At 40.5% G+C, this 18,185-nt stretch overlaps 1 protein-coding gene across 1 annotated transcript in view; it reads right to left on the bottom strand.

Moving 5' to 3' along the window:
* Positions 1-18,185, bottom strand: part of LOC108934142 (neurexin-2-like) — a 91,693-nt gene that overhangs the window by 25,655 nt on the left and 47,853 nt on the right. Inside the window, exon 3 of the mRNA XM_029251120.1 lies at positions 7,349-7,369. Coding sequence (XP_029106953.1) covers positions 7,349-7,369 — 21 coding nt within the window. The remainder of the gene's footprint in view (positions 1-7,348; positions 7,370-18,185) is intronic.

Here is an 18,185-nt window from a genome sequence, read left to right as displayed (position 1 = left end):
ACGGATACATTTTAAATGAACATGCTAAATGCAACAGGGAACTATTAAGTCAAGTCGATCATAAATCACTGCAAAAATGCACGTTTAAAGCTGAAAACATTCATTAACTTACACTGGATTTATAGTACAGGCCCGAGTTTTCAGTACGGCAAACAAGGGTTTGGTTGAAGAAACGTATACTGGAAAATTGCAACGGCATTCTTTTCACCATATTTGCAATTGTGATGATAATCGGTTGTATAATGCTTCTTCTGGTTACTGGGTTACTGTGTAAAAATTAAAAAAATATGTAATGAATATTTTTTAAAAGCCACAGAACAAAATGAATTTTGGCTGTGTTAAGAAAGCAAAATAAAAGTATTTATGGAATTAACAAAGTGGAGCGGGGTGGCAAAGTAGTTTAAAGGTTCATCAACGCGGAGATGGCGAAGTGGAGAACTGAGCCCCGTCAAATAAAGATTCTACACGGTGCCGCATGTTGAGCGAGGGTTAGGGTTAAATTTAGAACAGAACTGACTTGCTTCATTGAAATGACCTGTTAACCAAAGCCAAGGCAAAACACATCTCGTTCCTTTTGCAGCCACAGCTACTCGTTTCAATTTTCCGTCTATGAGCAGTTCTTCCGCTCAGTACGCAACCGGTACCCTCCTACTTCAGGAAGCTGAGCCAAGACATCTGTCACCACAATCCCTGGCAATGCATAGGACAACTGCTCATAAAAGGGGGGGAAACGGAGAAAAGATGACTATATGGCTTTTCCTTGGGTGTCCAACAAATTCTTTAATTTGGCCTCATATACTTTTAGAGCTTGCTCTTAAGTCTATGATGAGCAGTGGCCATTATTTGATGTTCAACTTGATGTTGCTGGGTCTCTTTTCTTCGCCCCTCTTCCGTACAATGCTGTGTGTCACACTGAATCATTTGCATTGACAGCAGGAAGTGCTCTCCTCCAGTGCAGTCCTTGCCAAGCAGATGGTTTCTCTATTCATCCAGGAGGCTTAACTACCACTGGAAGAGCATCACATCTCCGTTGCTTATAGGAAAGACTGGCCCGTACAATACAGCTGTGGCTGAATCATACAGGATCTCTGCGAGATATGTAACCTCGAGGCAGCAGGTGGAGTAGAGGTGAAGGACACAGCCTTGCAACCTGGAGGTTCCCGTCTAAAGTCGCAGGAAGGGCTCCCTTGAGAAAGGCACTTATCTTGAACTGCTCCACTGACTACGTTGAGCTCTATAAATGTATGAAACTAAGTAGCTTCTGACCGAAGCACCAGCTGAGTAAGGAAACCACAAATTACTGGGATGAACCAGGGTAACATTTCTACTTTCATTGTTTCATACAAAACCTTTCCCTCTAACTCCGACGGACATAAACCGCAGCAGTTGGTAAATAGTGACTAACACTTGCTTTTAATATTTCACTCACATACAGTCCCATTTGGAAGTGATGCCACAACTTAAAGCATCACAACCGAGTGTGTATAATCGTGTGAGACTTAAGGAGCAGACTCGAGTATTCCATAAATATTCAAAAACAGCCAGCTCTCACCCAGCTGATGATGCGATGTTCATTCTAAAAGTGATTGCCATCCCTAATGAATATGTATGCAATTTGGAGAGGCACCGTTCAACAAAGTATTTACTGTGAATTAAAACAGGAGCTGCTTATATTTCACTTTATTAAAGTGCAGTGTTTATGCAAACTATATGAGTTTGTGTGTGCTGTAGTTATACCATCGTTCAGTAATCTAAAGGGGGAAAGGCAAGGAATTACTCAAGTGTCAGCAAAGCCTGAACTGCTCCAGCTCATTCTACTGAAGGTAAAGTGTGAAAAATCCTTCAACATGAAATCCATACCATGAAATCCAGAATTCTGTTTCGCATGTTGTGGGGGAACTCTATTTACACACAGAGATGGGAAATTCTTCCATTTTTTTGCAGTTCAAAAGTTTATTTTGGAAAGCTGAATGAATGTGGTCTTCTGAGCAATATCCATCTATCAATCCATTTCTTGGTCAGAAAGGAGAGGGCATAAAGCAGAGTACACCCTGGATGTACTTCCAGCCCATCACAAAGCACTTCCGCACATAATTCGAGTGGAAAACTATCATGTCTATGAGGAGTATGATTTATAAAAACTGCATTGAATTTTATGTTTCTGACTTTATAAAGCTTTATAGATCATACTGTTAATCGTAAACATTTTTAAAGAGTCCTACTAAAACTACAAAATATTTGATTATGCCCAGCTATGATCACAGCAGATTTTGCTGAATTTTTGCTCTTGTTTTTGCCAAAATGATAAAAAGGCAGGTGGTAAAAAGTTAATTTTTGGCCCTGCTACCTGCTGCTTGCAGGGGAAAAACTGCGGCTGCGTAACAAGGGAACTGAATGAATGTATTCAGTCAAACTGCTTTTCAGATAAAGGGGTGTCAGAAACTGCTGCTATTTTTCATTCAGGCAGAGGCACAAATGACATTGGAGCGAGAGCATATGGCTCTGACCGTGAGCCACGGCGGGGCTCTTCAAACCCAATAACACACAGCTCACCACAGCAAAGGTCACCTGTCAGGTCCCACTCGGTGGGAACACCTAGTGCTCTTTACAGATTGGTGTTAGCATGCGGCACGGACCTGGGAGTTTGACAAGTCGTGTGGCCTAACATTTTATGGGGGGGGGGGAAGGTCAGATGACCACTTTCCCAGCTCAAGGACAATCCTGACTAACGGCAAAAACCGACCATATTAACATCCGCTTCTCAGTCAGGCGGGATAACAGCTAATTTTGCAGAATGACATATTGTGATGCTATGACATCATCATCACGGCATGGTGTTATTGTCAAGCAAGGGTTACAGAAATCAAACAAACACCATTAATGTATGTGACAAAAGACATGTAACTGGGTGGAAACTGGATTACAGCAAATTCAGGGTTTTTCCCCCCATCCCTGTTCAATTGCTGCAACCCCATTAAGCCGAGATGTAGATCCACAGCCAATGTTCAAAGTAAGCGCAGCATTGTCTTCTTTCAGCAGCTTTCCAAGCAATCTGAATTATTTAGTGTAACACTGATGATTGGTGCAAAAATAATATTTCCAGTAATCATGACAAAGGGAACGGCTAATGAACAAACATTCACAAAAACTGTTCACCCCAAAAGAGTCAATACACTATGCCTTGTTTGCTCTCATCTGCAGTTGTTTCGTAGCTCACAAAACAACATATTACAGTATATCCATTCTGTGAAAAGTGCATTTGTCATTAACAAATGAGATGCACATGCAAATTCTTCATTTTAAGGAGAGACTGGAATGCAGATATAAAACAGACTGCTAAAATTCTCCACTCTAAATTGAGCAAACAAAGCTCACAAAACAAGCCATGCTGTCTGACATTAAATAAAGCCCTTAAGAGAACTATTTTAAAACAATACCTCATGTTTGCTAACATACAAATTGAATGCTCTAAAAGCATTAATGTAGTCCCAATTAAAGCCAGTTGCTATGGTCAAACTGCTTTATAAAAATGAATAAGGAAATGAGTAATGCATTCCTTATGAATGCTGTATGAATTCTATGTTACTTAGGAGAAGTGTATATATAAGGTATTTGAGTATTCACTTTCTCAGCACCTTTTTTTAACAAGTTATTTATAATGCCTCCACAGCAAAGGTCGTTGACATCAATAATACCGACTCCACCCACATAGCAGCATTTGTTCAACCTCTGCAGTGATGTGAGGTTGGAGAAATGATTACTATCAGAGAGTGACGAAAGATACAGGTAAGAAAATCCCAATAGCTGTCTCAAAATGGAATGGAAAAATTTTCTTCTCTAACTGCAAAAAGATTAAAGGTGACTTTGGCAAACAAACAACATGAACGTTCTAATGTACAAGAAGCTGAACTTAGTCTAATTCAAATATTTTGTATGAGATGTCTAAATAACTTCATTTGGTATTTAATTAAAATTGCTTAAAGGTAGAGCAGGATATAAATCTGGGTTTTCTCACAAGAGATCTAACAATGTCACCAACGTATCTATCAAGCTAAATACCCACTCTAATTAGGTGTGTTTCATATTACCTTAAACAATACATTTTTCAAGATAAATGTCAACTAGGAGTACACCGTAATCTCTCTATAACCTTATGCAGATTTCACTGGCTTTTGCAGAGGAAAGATATGCATATATGTAGTCATAAAATAAGAAGGTACAACCTCTTTCAATTCAATGGTTTTATATATCAGGGCATAAAAAATTGTTTAGTCCTCACCAACTTCTATAATGACAAAATCTAGCTTGAGAACAGAACAGATTCCACTGTCATTTATTCAACAAAAAAAGAAAGTCGTAATACAGAAAGCATGGGGCGAAAAATTAAATACGATCTTGCTGATTCCATAGGAATTAACAAGGTACTTTGTAGCCTGGTGTTGCTACTCAAATACACTAGATCAGTTGATCATCAGGAAGTGCAATCACCTTTGTAAAAGCACTGCTTTTGGCAGTTTGGTGGTCTGGAGCATTCATTCGTGTTTATACGGTGCCAAGGAGAAAATAGGAGAAAACACACCAGAAAGGAACTGAGAGAAGCAATAGCTGTTCATCACGCTGGAAAGGGTTAACGGGCCATTTCCAAACAACTTGAAATCTATCATTTAGGAGTCAGAAGGATTATTTAAAAATGGAGAACATATAAGACAGTTGCCCATCTTCCTAGGAGTGGGTGTCCAAGTAAATTCACCCCAAGGTCAGACTGTACAATAGTCAGAGAAGACACAAGGAACTCACATCTAGGGATCCACAGGCCTCTCGCCATGTTAAATGTTGAAATTCATGACAGTATGATCAGAAAAAGACTGAACAAGCATGGCTTTTATAGAAGGGTAGCCAGGAGAAAGACCCTTCTCTCCAAAAAAGAACATGGCAGGCAGGCTTAGATTTTGCAAAGTTGCATCTCAACAAGCAACAAGATTTCTGGAACAATGTCCTTTGGACAGATGGGACCAAAATGGAGATATTGGTCATTATGCACATCACCATGTTTGGCAAAAACCAAACACAGCATATCACCACAGACACCTCATGCCAGCTGTCAAGCACAGTGGTGGAAGCTTGATGAGTTGGGCTCATTTTGCAGCCATATGTCCTGGGCACCTTGCAGTCATTGAGTTGACCATGAACTCCTCCTTATAGCAAGGTATTCTAGAGACAAATGTGAGGCCATCTGCAAGCTAAAGCCTGGCCAGAATTTGGTGACACGACAACATAATGATCCCAAGTGCAACGGCAAATCTGCAGCTGAGCGGCTGAAAAAGAAAAGAATCAATATGTTGTATATGTATCCAAGTTCAGACTACAGCCTCATTGAGATGCCGTGGCGGGACCAAGAGAGCTGCGCATAAACGAATGCCCTCAAACATCAATGAGCTGACGTAATGTTGTAAAGAATGGGTCAAAGTGTCTCCAAAACAATGTGAGGCTGATGAACTCGTTAAAAAAAAAAAAAAAAAGAAAAAAAAAAGAAAGATTACTTCAAGGTATTGTTGCTAAAAGTGGTTTATATTCTGTTGAATCATGGGGTTTATTTCACGTGTCACTAATGGCTTCTGCATGTTCTTATTTTTGGGAAATAAATAATGACATAATAGAATTGGTTGTCAATATCTTGTTTGTCACCTGAGATAATATTCACTTAATTTTAGGCCCTGATAAGGACCACATTCTATGCTCTGATATAATACAGAACCATGTGACTGAAACAGTGCATTTTCTTTTTCATGTGACTATGTTCTTGCTCATTTGGCAGAAGTACCAAAACTAACATTTATTAACTTTACTGTGTTACTTCAAGATCTAGCATAAGAGGTACCATCAGGTTCCAGCTCCATTTTTCATCTGAGCACATTCAATTTCTGTGCACATTATTGTCCTCTTAAGGCTTTGCTTAACGTGAAAATATACAAGATGTGTAAAATGTGTACTATAGAATAGTTTTTTTTTTTTAATTACTATCATACATTGTTTACAACAGCAATAATAATATTTATAATTACAATCATCATGTCTGCTCATTACTATTAATAACCATTGCAAATCTGAACTTTATCTACTGCTCATTTATGCATAAGGAAAAAATGTTATGTGGACGGATGAGTTAACCCTAAATATATGTCCTTTTGACATTATTAGCTGAGAGACTACAGGGTCCATTACTTACTGAATAATTTCATTTCATTCAAATCTGAAGTTAACGAAAATGTGTACTTTATTTTGAAAAAGGCACAGAGGCTGAATTCACACCTTAGTTTTCTATTGCTTTAAAGTCTGGCAAAATTGTCTGGAAATTAGGTTATTCCATCCATGCATGTTTTTTTTTTTTTTCCTTCTCTCCACAGAGTCCAAAGCAATCCTACAATACTGCCTATGATTTGTAAAGCCTACACATCTAACCAAATGTCACCTGGGATCACCTCTCAACACTGCACCTCTAAAATCAGTCAGCTCTAATTCATCCGTCTTCTTCTGACTGCATCGGTGCACAGAACGTCCTGCATGCCTGGAGACCCCCTGTCCTCTAGTAGGAGCTCCTGTCACAAATGGAAACCATGTTTACCGTTAAACATAATGCAGATTTACTTTGTAACCAAGTTACTTTGGGCAACCAGTCACAGACACCACAGAGAATCTTTAATCGATTTCTGCACAAATCATGGTTATTATTGTGCATTTTTTGTTTATTGACAGACTAGTGGCTTTTCAATCCATTTCATTTACTGGCCACAGCTTGGAATCTCAAACAGTTCACACTGTTGTGCCGAGATAACCCTGCTGCCTGTTCCACAACAAACAAGATGGGCCATATTGCCACCACACAGGGCTTCATAACCCTCCCTGTCAGAGTCCTGACACACTACAATCTTCAAGGTGGTGTTCCACGGCAAGACTGAAGAACTCAAGGTGCAGGATGTTTTCCCGGTACAGTTTTACACAACGGATCTGATAAAGTAACAAACGTTCACGAGCACCAAGAATTACAAACCTTCCCGGTGAGGTACCCAAAAGAACTTAAAACACAAAAGAAAAAAGGAAAATGTGTCTTCATTGATAACAATATTAAGTCCTTGAGAAAGACTATGTTAGTCATAGGCGAAGGGTTTGGTCGTCTTTTTAGATATTACACTAAGCCCCACAGTCATCAGAACCGCAGTCCAAACACACAATTCCCCCACAGGAGGTGAGAGTACATGAAAAGCAGTGGTCAAAGTCATCCACCACTGACTCATCCCACACACTGACAGCCATCATAAGGTGTAAAAAAAAAAAAAAACAACGTTCCTACCTTCCACCGCATACTCTTCCGCTTTGATGAAAAGAGGGAGAAAGAGAGAGAGGGAGGAAAAAAAGTGTTCAATCACAGTCCCATTCATAAAAGTGAATCATCAGTAAAACATCAGAGTACAGCAATTAACACACAATACAAAAGAACATGGATAAAAACGAAAAAAGGGTAAAAAAATTCTTTTCCAAGGGTCTCAGCCTCCACAATAAGTACGGAAGTCAGTATATCATTTTCTACATGGTCCAGTCAATACAAACAGTGAAGTATTTTTACTTTTTATTAAAGACAACACAGATGGCAAGGACTGTCCCACTAAACCCCTCTACTTCAAATGCTCGGGCACCAACTGTAGCCTGAGGATATTATGCTCTGTGGACTTTGGACACACGTCTGATACGGAGGCAGGACCGGACACTGAAACATGATCTTGTTACATTCTGTGCAACAATACAAGTGGAATTAATAAAAAAGAAAGAAAGAAAAAAATTGCAAAAAACAGAAGAAATGCCTACAGATGTTTGAACTCTGCAAACCGAAAAACCGCAGGTGGCAAAGTGGTTGAAGCTGTTGCCTTTAGACTCAGATCGTGGGCTTGAAACCCACCTCCTGCTGCAGTGCCCTTGAGCAATGTACTTTCCCTGAATTGATCCAACTATCCAGCTGTAAGAATGGGTAAATAACCAAGTACACGACAACACTGGAAGTTTCCTTCAAGAAAATTGTCATCTAAACGAATAAATATAAAAACAGTATGGGAGGAGATTTTTACCCAAACTTTTTTATTATTATTTTTTTACATGAATTTAGTTTTTTTTTTTTTTCCTTCTGGTTTTTTGAAAGCTCAACAGGCCCACTTCGAGCAGTATTTACACTGCTTTTAGCATTAAGATTTCATGACGGGAGCAGGCGCCTGCGAAGCCATGGATGCGTCATGGAAGCCCCAGTGCATGTCCTTTATGTGAGCCCACTGGAGCGAGGTCACCCCCTGCTCTGCGCCGCGCACACACACACGCGCATACACACACACACACACACACACACACACACACACACGTCTAATGTTCCTCTCAGGCATTTTCTCTGTGGCTTGGGGAGGGTGAGGGCGGGGATTCAGTGTAACTCAGTACAACCTGTTCAGATTTATTTCCCTCATTTCAATGGACCATAAGGCTACAGGTTGTTTGAGCTGTATATTGAGTGTGTTTATACAACAATGAAATCTGGATTGACATTGCTATATTTCCATTGCTACAGAAACATGCGTCGCTTAACGGGGATACGTTCTGAGAAATACGCTATTAGGCGATTTCGTTGCTGTGCAAACATCATAGAGTACACTTATACAAACCTAGACAGTGTAGCCTTGATCATAGAGTGTACTTATACCCAGCTAGATGGTGTAGCCTCGATCATAGAGTGTATTAATACAAACCTAAATGGTACAGCCTTGATCACAGAGTGTACTTATACCCAGCTAGATGGTGTAGCCTCGATCATAGAGTGTACTTATACATACCTGGATGGTGTAACCTTGATCATGGAGTGTACTTATACAAACCTAAATGGTATAGCCTTGATCATAGAGCGGTGCAGTCAAGAGATGCAGTAAACAAGATTTATGACGCTGATGCTGGTGTAACACAGCATACTGTTTTACAGTAAACTTTTTTATAAGCAGAAAAAGTACACTGTAAAATAAGGATAAAAATACAAACACTTTCTGAACCGCTTGTCCCATTCAGGGTCGCAGGGAGCCAGAGCCTAACCTGGCAACACAGGGTGTAAGGGAACACACCCGGGACAAAACGCCAGTCTGTCGCAAGGCTCCCCAAGCGGGATTCGAACCTCAAACCCCAGACCCACGGGAGAGGAGGACCTGGGCCAACCCACTGCGCCACCCCGCCCCAGGATAAAAATACAGTATAGTAAATACATAAAGCAGTAACACAGGTGTTCATCATCATTATCAAGCATTATGTACTGTACCAACTGTATGTGCTATACTTTTATACGACTGGCAGTAGGTTTCTTTACAGCAGAACCGCTACGAACATGTGAGGAACATTGCACTACGACGTTGCTAGTCGATAATTTTTTTCAGCTCCATTAGAATCTTACGGGACCCCTGTCGTACATGCGGTCAGTTGTTAAGCAAAACGTTGTTAAACCGAGCATCACTGTATTTCCATGCTTTTGTTGCTAGTGAATTGTACAAACTCCTGACTTGTTTTTCACACATCTTTCTTTTCCTCCAGAGCTCGGCCCATTTCAGAGGTGTTATTCCAAGAGCCAGAAGGGCCCTCTCAGCACCAGCGGTCCTCCATTTTCAGCACACAGTGAACATTTGCTATCTTCAAACAAACAGGCCAAAGCCGATTACTGCAGATAGGTGCTTCAGCAGCTCTGTGGGGGGGAGGAGAAGCCGCACATGCTACTCGGTACCGATGTGGAGGCAGCGTCGGTACAAGGACAGAGGCGTCCCTCACCGAAATGTCATAGAGTGGCCCCCGCGCCTTCAGGAGTGGCTGCTCTTGTGCTCTTAGAAACCTTTCGTCTGCTCCGAGAAACGCATTTGTGTCCCACGGGACGGCAGGCCGTTCAGATACCACACAACTCAATCGATATCTTTAAAACGGAGACACCTTTGAGTGAAATTGTTCACTTCTGTACTTCTCAGGTAACACCTGGAGTCACTGCATATTTGAAAAGGAAGAAACCCATTGCTCCTTAAAAATATATGAATGAAAGATGAGAAACAACAGGGAAATCACAAGCAAAAGCAAATTTGTGTTTTTTTCCTTTGGTTCAATCCATAGCTTTTAAGCAAGGCTTTAGAAAATCTAAATTAGAGCTAGAAATTTAGCATAGTGCCTTACTGAGCATTGCTCGTGAATGAAGTTTTCCTGCGAGATAGATTACTATTATTGTAAAAGGGTAAATATGTTCTGAGCCCTGAGAAATTTCAGTTTTTTTATTCAAATACGCCATTGTCACCTGATTATTTCACCTTTAACACTTGGTGCTGGAAATCATAACACAGCCAAAAAAAAGCAACTGAGCTGACTACCTCCTGAGGCTCACATCTTGCCAGTGTTGAGCTCTTTTGTGAAGAGCGATGTAGTGAAACCAATAGTGTGTTGGGCCAACAGACGCAGGTTTGACGGTTAAACAGAAAACGCGTTGTCCCAAATCATTAAATATGGCTAATGAGAGCTATGTAACTATACCGTATAAAGAAAAAATTCTGCTTGATCTAATGTCTCCTCTTTACTGTGGGGAACTTACTTGGCATTTGAACCTGGCAATTGTTTTTGTGAGAATCCTCTGTCCCTCCTTGTTGAACAGGTTGGAATGTGCCACATGATTTGCAAGAAAACAATGACTTAGACGTTAAGACAAACCCATAGGTATCACACGTAACTGAATGAAATAGGTGGGAAAAAATGCAATGCATGAAATAAAACTTTTTAAATCATTTTAAGTCTCTCACCGATGTGAGATTTGGACACCATCCAGTGGCTACTGAAGAGCTGACACGAAGGAGGATGCAGTTTTGTATCACGCATCTCGAGATGCTCTTTCAGCATCATACTCCCTAACCCACGAGACCCAACAAGGGTTCTTGAGAGCACTGCTTGTGTCTAGGTAGTAGTACCTTGATCCCACGGTTTACCCACAGCCATCTAGATGCCCAGTTCTACATTCTAGTAAACTGAGGTGTCAAACTGGGGTATGGATGTAATTTTAACTAGAATGTTAACGTTTTAAAAGTTGTATGTCTTACAGTGCCACCTTTCTAGAATGGCGGGGGGTTGAATTTCCTTAGACCATAAATCTGTACATAAATGGAATAGTTTAGCCCATCATGTTGCAAGCAACTGTAACAGCATAAAAGTACAATATAAATTGTGATTTTAAAAAAATCAGTTCTTTAAAAATATCCCAAACACCAAAGCTACAGCAGAACTAAATGACATGAGGGAGAAAGTGATTTTCTTCTTACAAAAAATAAAAAAATTGACTGTTTTATTATTCAAAGATTCAATACCTGCAAACATTAATACGGGTGCTCAAGCAGAAATACTCTCAACATATTATGGAGTAAAACAGGAGATTACTTGTCAATTATGTACTTATTTTAATAAAAACAATGCTGGATGCAATATGCCAGAATGAACATGTCTGTTTAAGTAAATGCGTTTCTTGGCAGAAAGCAGCACACAGCAGCACAAACCGCGAAGCTGCCCTGGTAATATGGCACCGCAGTGAGCGCACTACAAACCCTGTGAAAGTGATATAATGTTTATAAGCTCCCTTGTCACTGAAACAATTAAAAAGTAACATGGAAGTTCCATCTGTTTACAGCTGATAACACTGTCAACTTTATCAGCAATGCATTATGGCAAAGGCGCTGGATTTGTTCGATTTGCTGTCTGCTCCCTAAGGGACCAGGTTCCATCCAGTGTGGCTGGTACCAGATGGGGCCGAACTACCGGTAGCCAAAGCAAATATATACCTACATTCACATTAACTGACTGAGCAAAGGTATCTCGGTGAGCCAATAAATCTCGGTTAGTCACCCGGAGCACCTTGGCGTTCGAAATTATTCGTGTGAGCAATGAAAGAAAACACATTTGCGTGCATGTAACCTTCACGCAAAACATCCAGTTCTGGAAATATGAGGAATGTAACAAAAGAATGGAAGAAGGCAACCAAAAATTGTCCTTTTCGGATTGTATAACTTGCGGAAAAGACAGCGATTGGACAGTTCAAAACAGAAACTAAGATCACTAATTGATGGAAGTGTCACGCCCACAACCTAGTGCCCGACGACCGCAATGCTGTGAACCAGGGAGACCGAGTATAAAGAGGTTGCCCCGGTGCTCTTGTTCGCGGAACCTCAATCTGAGAAGACGCAGCTCCAGCGTTAGCTTCGTCACTCAACATCCCTGATCCTCCCCAGTCCCGTCCCAATGCCCTTGTTTCCCATGTTCTGGCTTTTTCGACCCTTGGCTCCGTTTAACCGACCAGGTCTCTTGTCTTGCCCCACTAACGACGTTTGCAAATCAGCCGAACCTCGCCTGTCCCTGACCATCTCTTTGCCCGCTCCTTCTCGGATCTGCATTAAAAGCACCAGCAATTGGGTCGATCTCTTCCATCTCATCCGTCTCCCGTCTTTCACCACGACAGAAAGCCCGCGAGGAGAACAGATAACATTTGTTACCATTGGGTTAGAAATGCTAGGAGTGGGTTCAGGCTTCTCTGTGGCCTATATGCATCTCAATGATTTCAAGGACAATGAGAGACAACTGGATGTGCCTTTAATGCAGCGCCCAACATGCTACCCTAATAGTACGAAAAAGGATGTGGTGTACATGGCCCTTTCCCGACACGCTACAAATCTAATTGTCTCTTTGTAGGAAGCAGTGTCCCTTTTTTACCTTGTTTATTTGGGTCATGCGCTATTACTTCAGCGCAGCTCTCAGCGCTCAGCACAGCTCTCAACTGTAATATATAATTCTTTACTTTGGTAACCAAGGCACCTGCGGATGCCCAGGCAAGCAGAATTCCCCAGCAGTTCATTTCGAAAGCGACATGTGGCCACAATTGATAAATGTGCTGCTTCAGACTGGAGCTTGAGGAGAGACCAAAACAAAGCAAGCTCATGTACAGATGCTCTGCTAGACTCACATTCTTACCTCAAGTATCACATAAAAAAAAGAAAAAAAAAATTGAAGTAATGCCTATTAATTCATCCATCCTTTATCCATAACTGCTTGTTCTAATGGAAGGTGGCTGTATTCTGGAACCTCTTGCAGAAGCATAAGGCTTGAAGTAGGGAAAACCCTGAATGGGACACCAGTCCATTGCAATGTAATCACACAAACACACACACACACAGGCAATTTAGAGTTACCACTTGACCTGAAAAATGTCTTTGGACTGCGGAAGGAAACAAGAGTACCCAGAGGAAACCCACGCAAACTCCATATAAATAGAATCCAGTTCGAACCCACAGCTGACCCGCAGCGCCCACAAGTTGCGAGTCGCCAGCGCTACCCCCTTAGCCATTATGCTGCCCATATCCCTTCGTGATATATTATTTGTGATTTATGTTGGGCCTTGAATTACAACTGAAGTACATGAATGGAGCGACGGATTAAACTCCTGAAATCGTAACATCCCATCATCCAGTGATTCCAAACAGTTGGGAGAACGCTGCTCCGAACACGAGGCATTTCAGCAGCTAAGTTACAACCTTTAGTTACATCGCAAGTGCTGGTCACACCAAAGGGAGCGAACAGATGGACAGACAGAAGTACCCAGAAAAGATACTGACACATTTCCAAGATCTACAGCTTGTTCTGAGCGGTGATCGTGCTGCTACAACAAACATTCAGACAAACTGTTGACGTTTAAGAATCTCCTTTCCAAACTTTGACAGAACGTGTCCCAAGGGGAAGAAACATCAAGGAAGGGAGTGCTGTACGAACGTAAAACATTGAGAAAACAATTGTGTGTCACACCAATGGGCTTAAATGTGTCATTTCATTGTGGACAGAAAACCGATCAAATTCACTCGCAATTAAAACTACGAGTAAATACTGAAAGGGCCATAATCATCTACACCAAGCAATAATGCCTGTAGCACTTAGAAAATTTATAAGACGGCCCTTTTTGGAAGCGGGGAAGTGATCAACCTAAAAAATGTATAACTACATTTGTCATAACGGGACAAATGTAGTTAACAGCCCTATTTGAATGGCCAGAGTTACGCATTTTAGAACACGGGGAAACAGAAAAGTTGTGAAAGAGCAGAACCATGTTTTATCCCTCTGGGTGCAGGAGTTACAATTGAGCTTGATTGCCTTTTGGCAGAAAGCATCCTATCGCAAATTTATGGATACCACCGTTTCTGCTGCCACTTAACAAGTGCGATCGATGAGGATTTGCTGAGATTTCAGCGTTCACAGCCCTGTGCTGCATGTAGACTGGTGTTGTAGACATTAACATATGTCATTTTTTCCCTTTAAGAACACAACCGTACTGCCTGTTCAAGTGGACATTAAACAAACATCTCCGACTCGAAGGACCATAAGCGTTCTGCGTTTCCCACAAGGGTCCAGACAACTGCAAAGCTCTTCTGTCTTCAGAACTGAGAATGAATATCAGCTCCAACCACTAAAGAACCATAAACCAAATTCTATGGGGAATTGATGCAATGCAAAGTGCACTTAATTAGAGGAGCTTAACGCGAGAAACTTGAGATTGCACATTTCGGTTTATGAGAAAATGCTGAAACATTGTGGGCTGCAAGCCGGATACCGAAATGAGCATGAAACTGATTGCAGGCAGCTGCACAAAATGGGGCTAAAAATCAAGACAGCGGCTCAAGCACCAAACTAGAGAAATAAAGCAGAGGCTGAAGCCTCAATCTAAGTTCTTAGGCAAATAGAGCCAATGATTTCCATACATGTTAACCAATTAATTTCAAGAAATTCTATTCTCGAGGTGAATTATTCATAGTTAACTCCTGATGCTGTTTTTTGGATTCCATAAATTTATAGCATGTCGATTATATAAGGACATAGTTAGCTACATTCAATCAGTTACATGCTCTGATGGGTCTGTGACATCAGAGTTAAGAAAAGAAAAAAAACTGTTGGTTTCAATCTAAAGCTTACACATTCTATAGCAATGCAAGACTGAACTGGTAGGATTTTGGGACCAATGGACCATGCAAGGTTTTCAGGAAGATCTCCCATGGACCCCAGTGTAGTGGGGTCTCTTGTTAGAGCCTGGCTTTCCATCCCATATCAGTCACTGTTCCCAGTTTCTAAAGATATGATTGTGATGGGAAGGGTCAATGTGATACAAATGTTTGGTCTCAATCTGCTCATGCTAAAGTCCACAGAGAAAACATGAGTCGAAGAAAAATGTTGAAACGTCTTGCTTTAATGCAGAAATTCGGACCGCTAAAGTTCATAAACAGGTTTAACGAGGAAGCAGATGTATGTGACAATTTATTAGTTCAACAGCAGCAACATGTTCAAAGTGCTATTGCAAAAATAAAGTCTAAAGTGCTTGCCCTTGGGGGATGTGGTGGTATGGTGTGTTTGCCCAGGGCCTACTCCGTGGTGGGTCTAGGGTTCAAGTCCTACTTGAGGTGCCTTGTGGTGTACTAGCATCCCCCTAGGGTGTGTCCCTTGCGCCCCCGTGTTGCCCGGCTAGGCTCCCACTCGCAGTGAAAAGTCAACCAAGACTTAATAAAAGCGAAGAGCTTGTAAGACTGCAGCCAATACATATCCAAAAATTTCAATATTTGGCTGACTGATTAAGACGCTTTTAAACAGAGGGCTAAAAATTAAAGATCCGTCTGTTTTCCCCTAGTAACACTTAAAGCTTTCCATTTTCAAACCTCTACACTCCACAGACACCAATGAGAGCATCAATTAAGCAAGACATGTGGAGCTTTGTAAATTGACAGTTTAAAGGAAATATTCTTGCAGTCTTAATTATATTTTGGAAAGGAAATAAAACGAAAAATGTCTAGAATGTGTTCCCAATCAATATCTAAGTGAAATTGTCATATTTTAATAAACAAGCTCAATGTGGAGCATTTACAGAATTTTTTAAAATGGATAATCCTGTAATGTCTGCCTGATCAAACTGAATAAATTCTATACAACCGGGAACAACTCAACAATCGAACAATGTAGACGTTCTCTTCTAACTTTAGGGTTGTTCTAATAGTTTTAAACCTTTAGTTTTATTAATTTATCAGCTAAACATATTAGCGCTAAATACATGTCTACTGTATATCTCTGAAACATTAAACAGTGCTAGAGCATTCCCAACTGACCAGAATATATGCAAATACTGTCCTTGTGACAATATACTGTAAAGTGAACTCGGACAAAAATCAATAAAGCGTATTAACACAGCTTAATACTTTGATTTATTCTATTGCATAAACACAGTTTGTACTAGTTTTACACAATACAATTAATCTTCTCAATTCGCCCTTTCGTTTCTCTATGTTTCAAAGAAATGCGAAAGACCCTCACTGCCTGGGGGTCCAAGTCTAATGGTTTCAGATGACAAAACTGTTTCCAAAACAAAAGTTATGTTTATGGAATGGTTTAATATGCATATAAAGGTTCACTGGCACATGACGTATGTTTCTTTGTCCAGTTTATATTTAAATTCATTTTCTTTGTGCATTTTCTAAAATTCCTGTCTCTCACACAACAAAAATGAGCCATGTTAACTTGCAATCAAGTTATGTAGGGTTATTTTTATTTCAATTATAGCTCATAAAGATAATCAAATTGTTAAAATGAAAAAGTTGAGGATTTTCATACTCTATAGCTATCTCTGAGATATTTACAGAAGTGTACTGCAAAATAAATCGTGGGATATCTGTTTTATACGGTTTTTCTTCATTGTGTAGGAGATAAAACTGAAAGTACCCTGTAGCTGGCAAACACCGGACACATTTATATGATCAACTCCTAAAAAATATTAAATGGAAGCTTGTGGAAAAGATAGTTGTACCTGGAATCATTTTAAATGGGTTTTAATTGTAATGTAGTTTTGAAGTTAAACGTGTTACATTGAAATACAGCTGACCCTTGAACAATGCAGGGCTTAGGGGCACCGACCTCATGCGCAGTCAAAAATTGACATATAATTTTTGACTCCCCAGAAACTTAACTGCTAATAGCCTACTGTTGACTGGAAGCCTAACCAATAACATAAACAGATTAACAAATATTTTGTATGTTATATATTATATACTGTATTCTTACAATGAAGTCAATTAGAGAAAAGAAAATGTTAAGAAAATAAGAGAAAATATATTTACAGTACTGTAAATATTGATACAGTAAGCTTACATTGTCTGTATGTCTGTCAGTAACTACATCAATATTGTCTTATATGATACAAAACACTGTAGATGTTATATGTACTACGTATATATGTTATGGTAGTAAATGATAAAATAGACTAGTATCTACATATATTTTATGCATTCATGACACCTAACTTTCTAAATTTTTTTTTCGAGATTGAGGCTACGCGGTTCTTCTGAGTTTTTTCAAATTGTCGCAAATGTCCAAAAAAATTCCCATAAATTCATTGAAAAAAAAATTAACGTAAAGTGGACCCACGTAGTTCAAACCAGTGTTGTTCAAGGGTCAACTGTATATGCAAAATTTGTGGGGGGATGGGTTGTATCTTCTCACACCATGTTTCTCAGATGGGCTTCAGACACTGCACTGGACAAGTAGTTTTTTTTTGTTAAATTATAGCCTTGTCTTAAATTTACAGAAAGTAACCTCTTGAAAGCGGGGGGTGCGGTGGTGCAGTGGGTTGGACCGGGTCCTGCTCTCTGGTGGGTCTGGGGTTCGAGTCCTGCTTGGGGTGCCTTCCAACGGACTGGTGTCACCTCCCCCTCCAGCCTTACACCCTGTGTTGCTGGGTAGGCTCCGGTTCCCCGCGACCCTGTATGGGACAATTGGTTCAGAAAGTGTGTGTGCGTGTGTGTGTGTAAGTAACCTCTTGAAAAGTGGACAGATGTACATTATTCAGCTTTCACTTACTGGGACATGGCAAATGCAATATAATTGTGTTTGTAAGGTAAGTACCAGGGGGTGTGGTGGCACAGTGGGTTGGACTTGGTCCTGCTGTGTGGTAGGTCTGGGGTTTGAATCCCTCTTGGGGTGCCTTGTGATGGACTGGTGTCCTGTCCTGGGTGTGTCCCTCCAGCCTTATGCCCTGTGTTGCTGGGTTAGGCTCTGGGTCACTGGGACCCTATATAGGACAAGCAATT

The sequence above is a fragment of the Scleropages formosus genome, chromosome 4 (assembly GCF_900964775.1).
Source record: "Scleropages formosus chromosome 4, fSclFor1.1, whole genome shotgun sequence".
In the NCBI taxonomy this organism is placed as follows: Eukaryota; Metazoa; Chordata; class Actinopteri; order Osteoglossiformes; family Osteoglossidae; genus Scleropages; species Scleropages formosus.
Note: the sequence above shows the minus strand (reverse complement) of the source record. Positions and strands in the feature narration are given on the sequence as shown.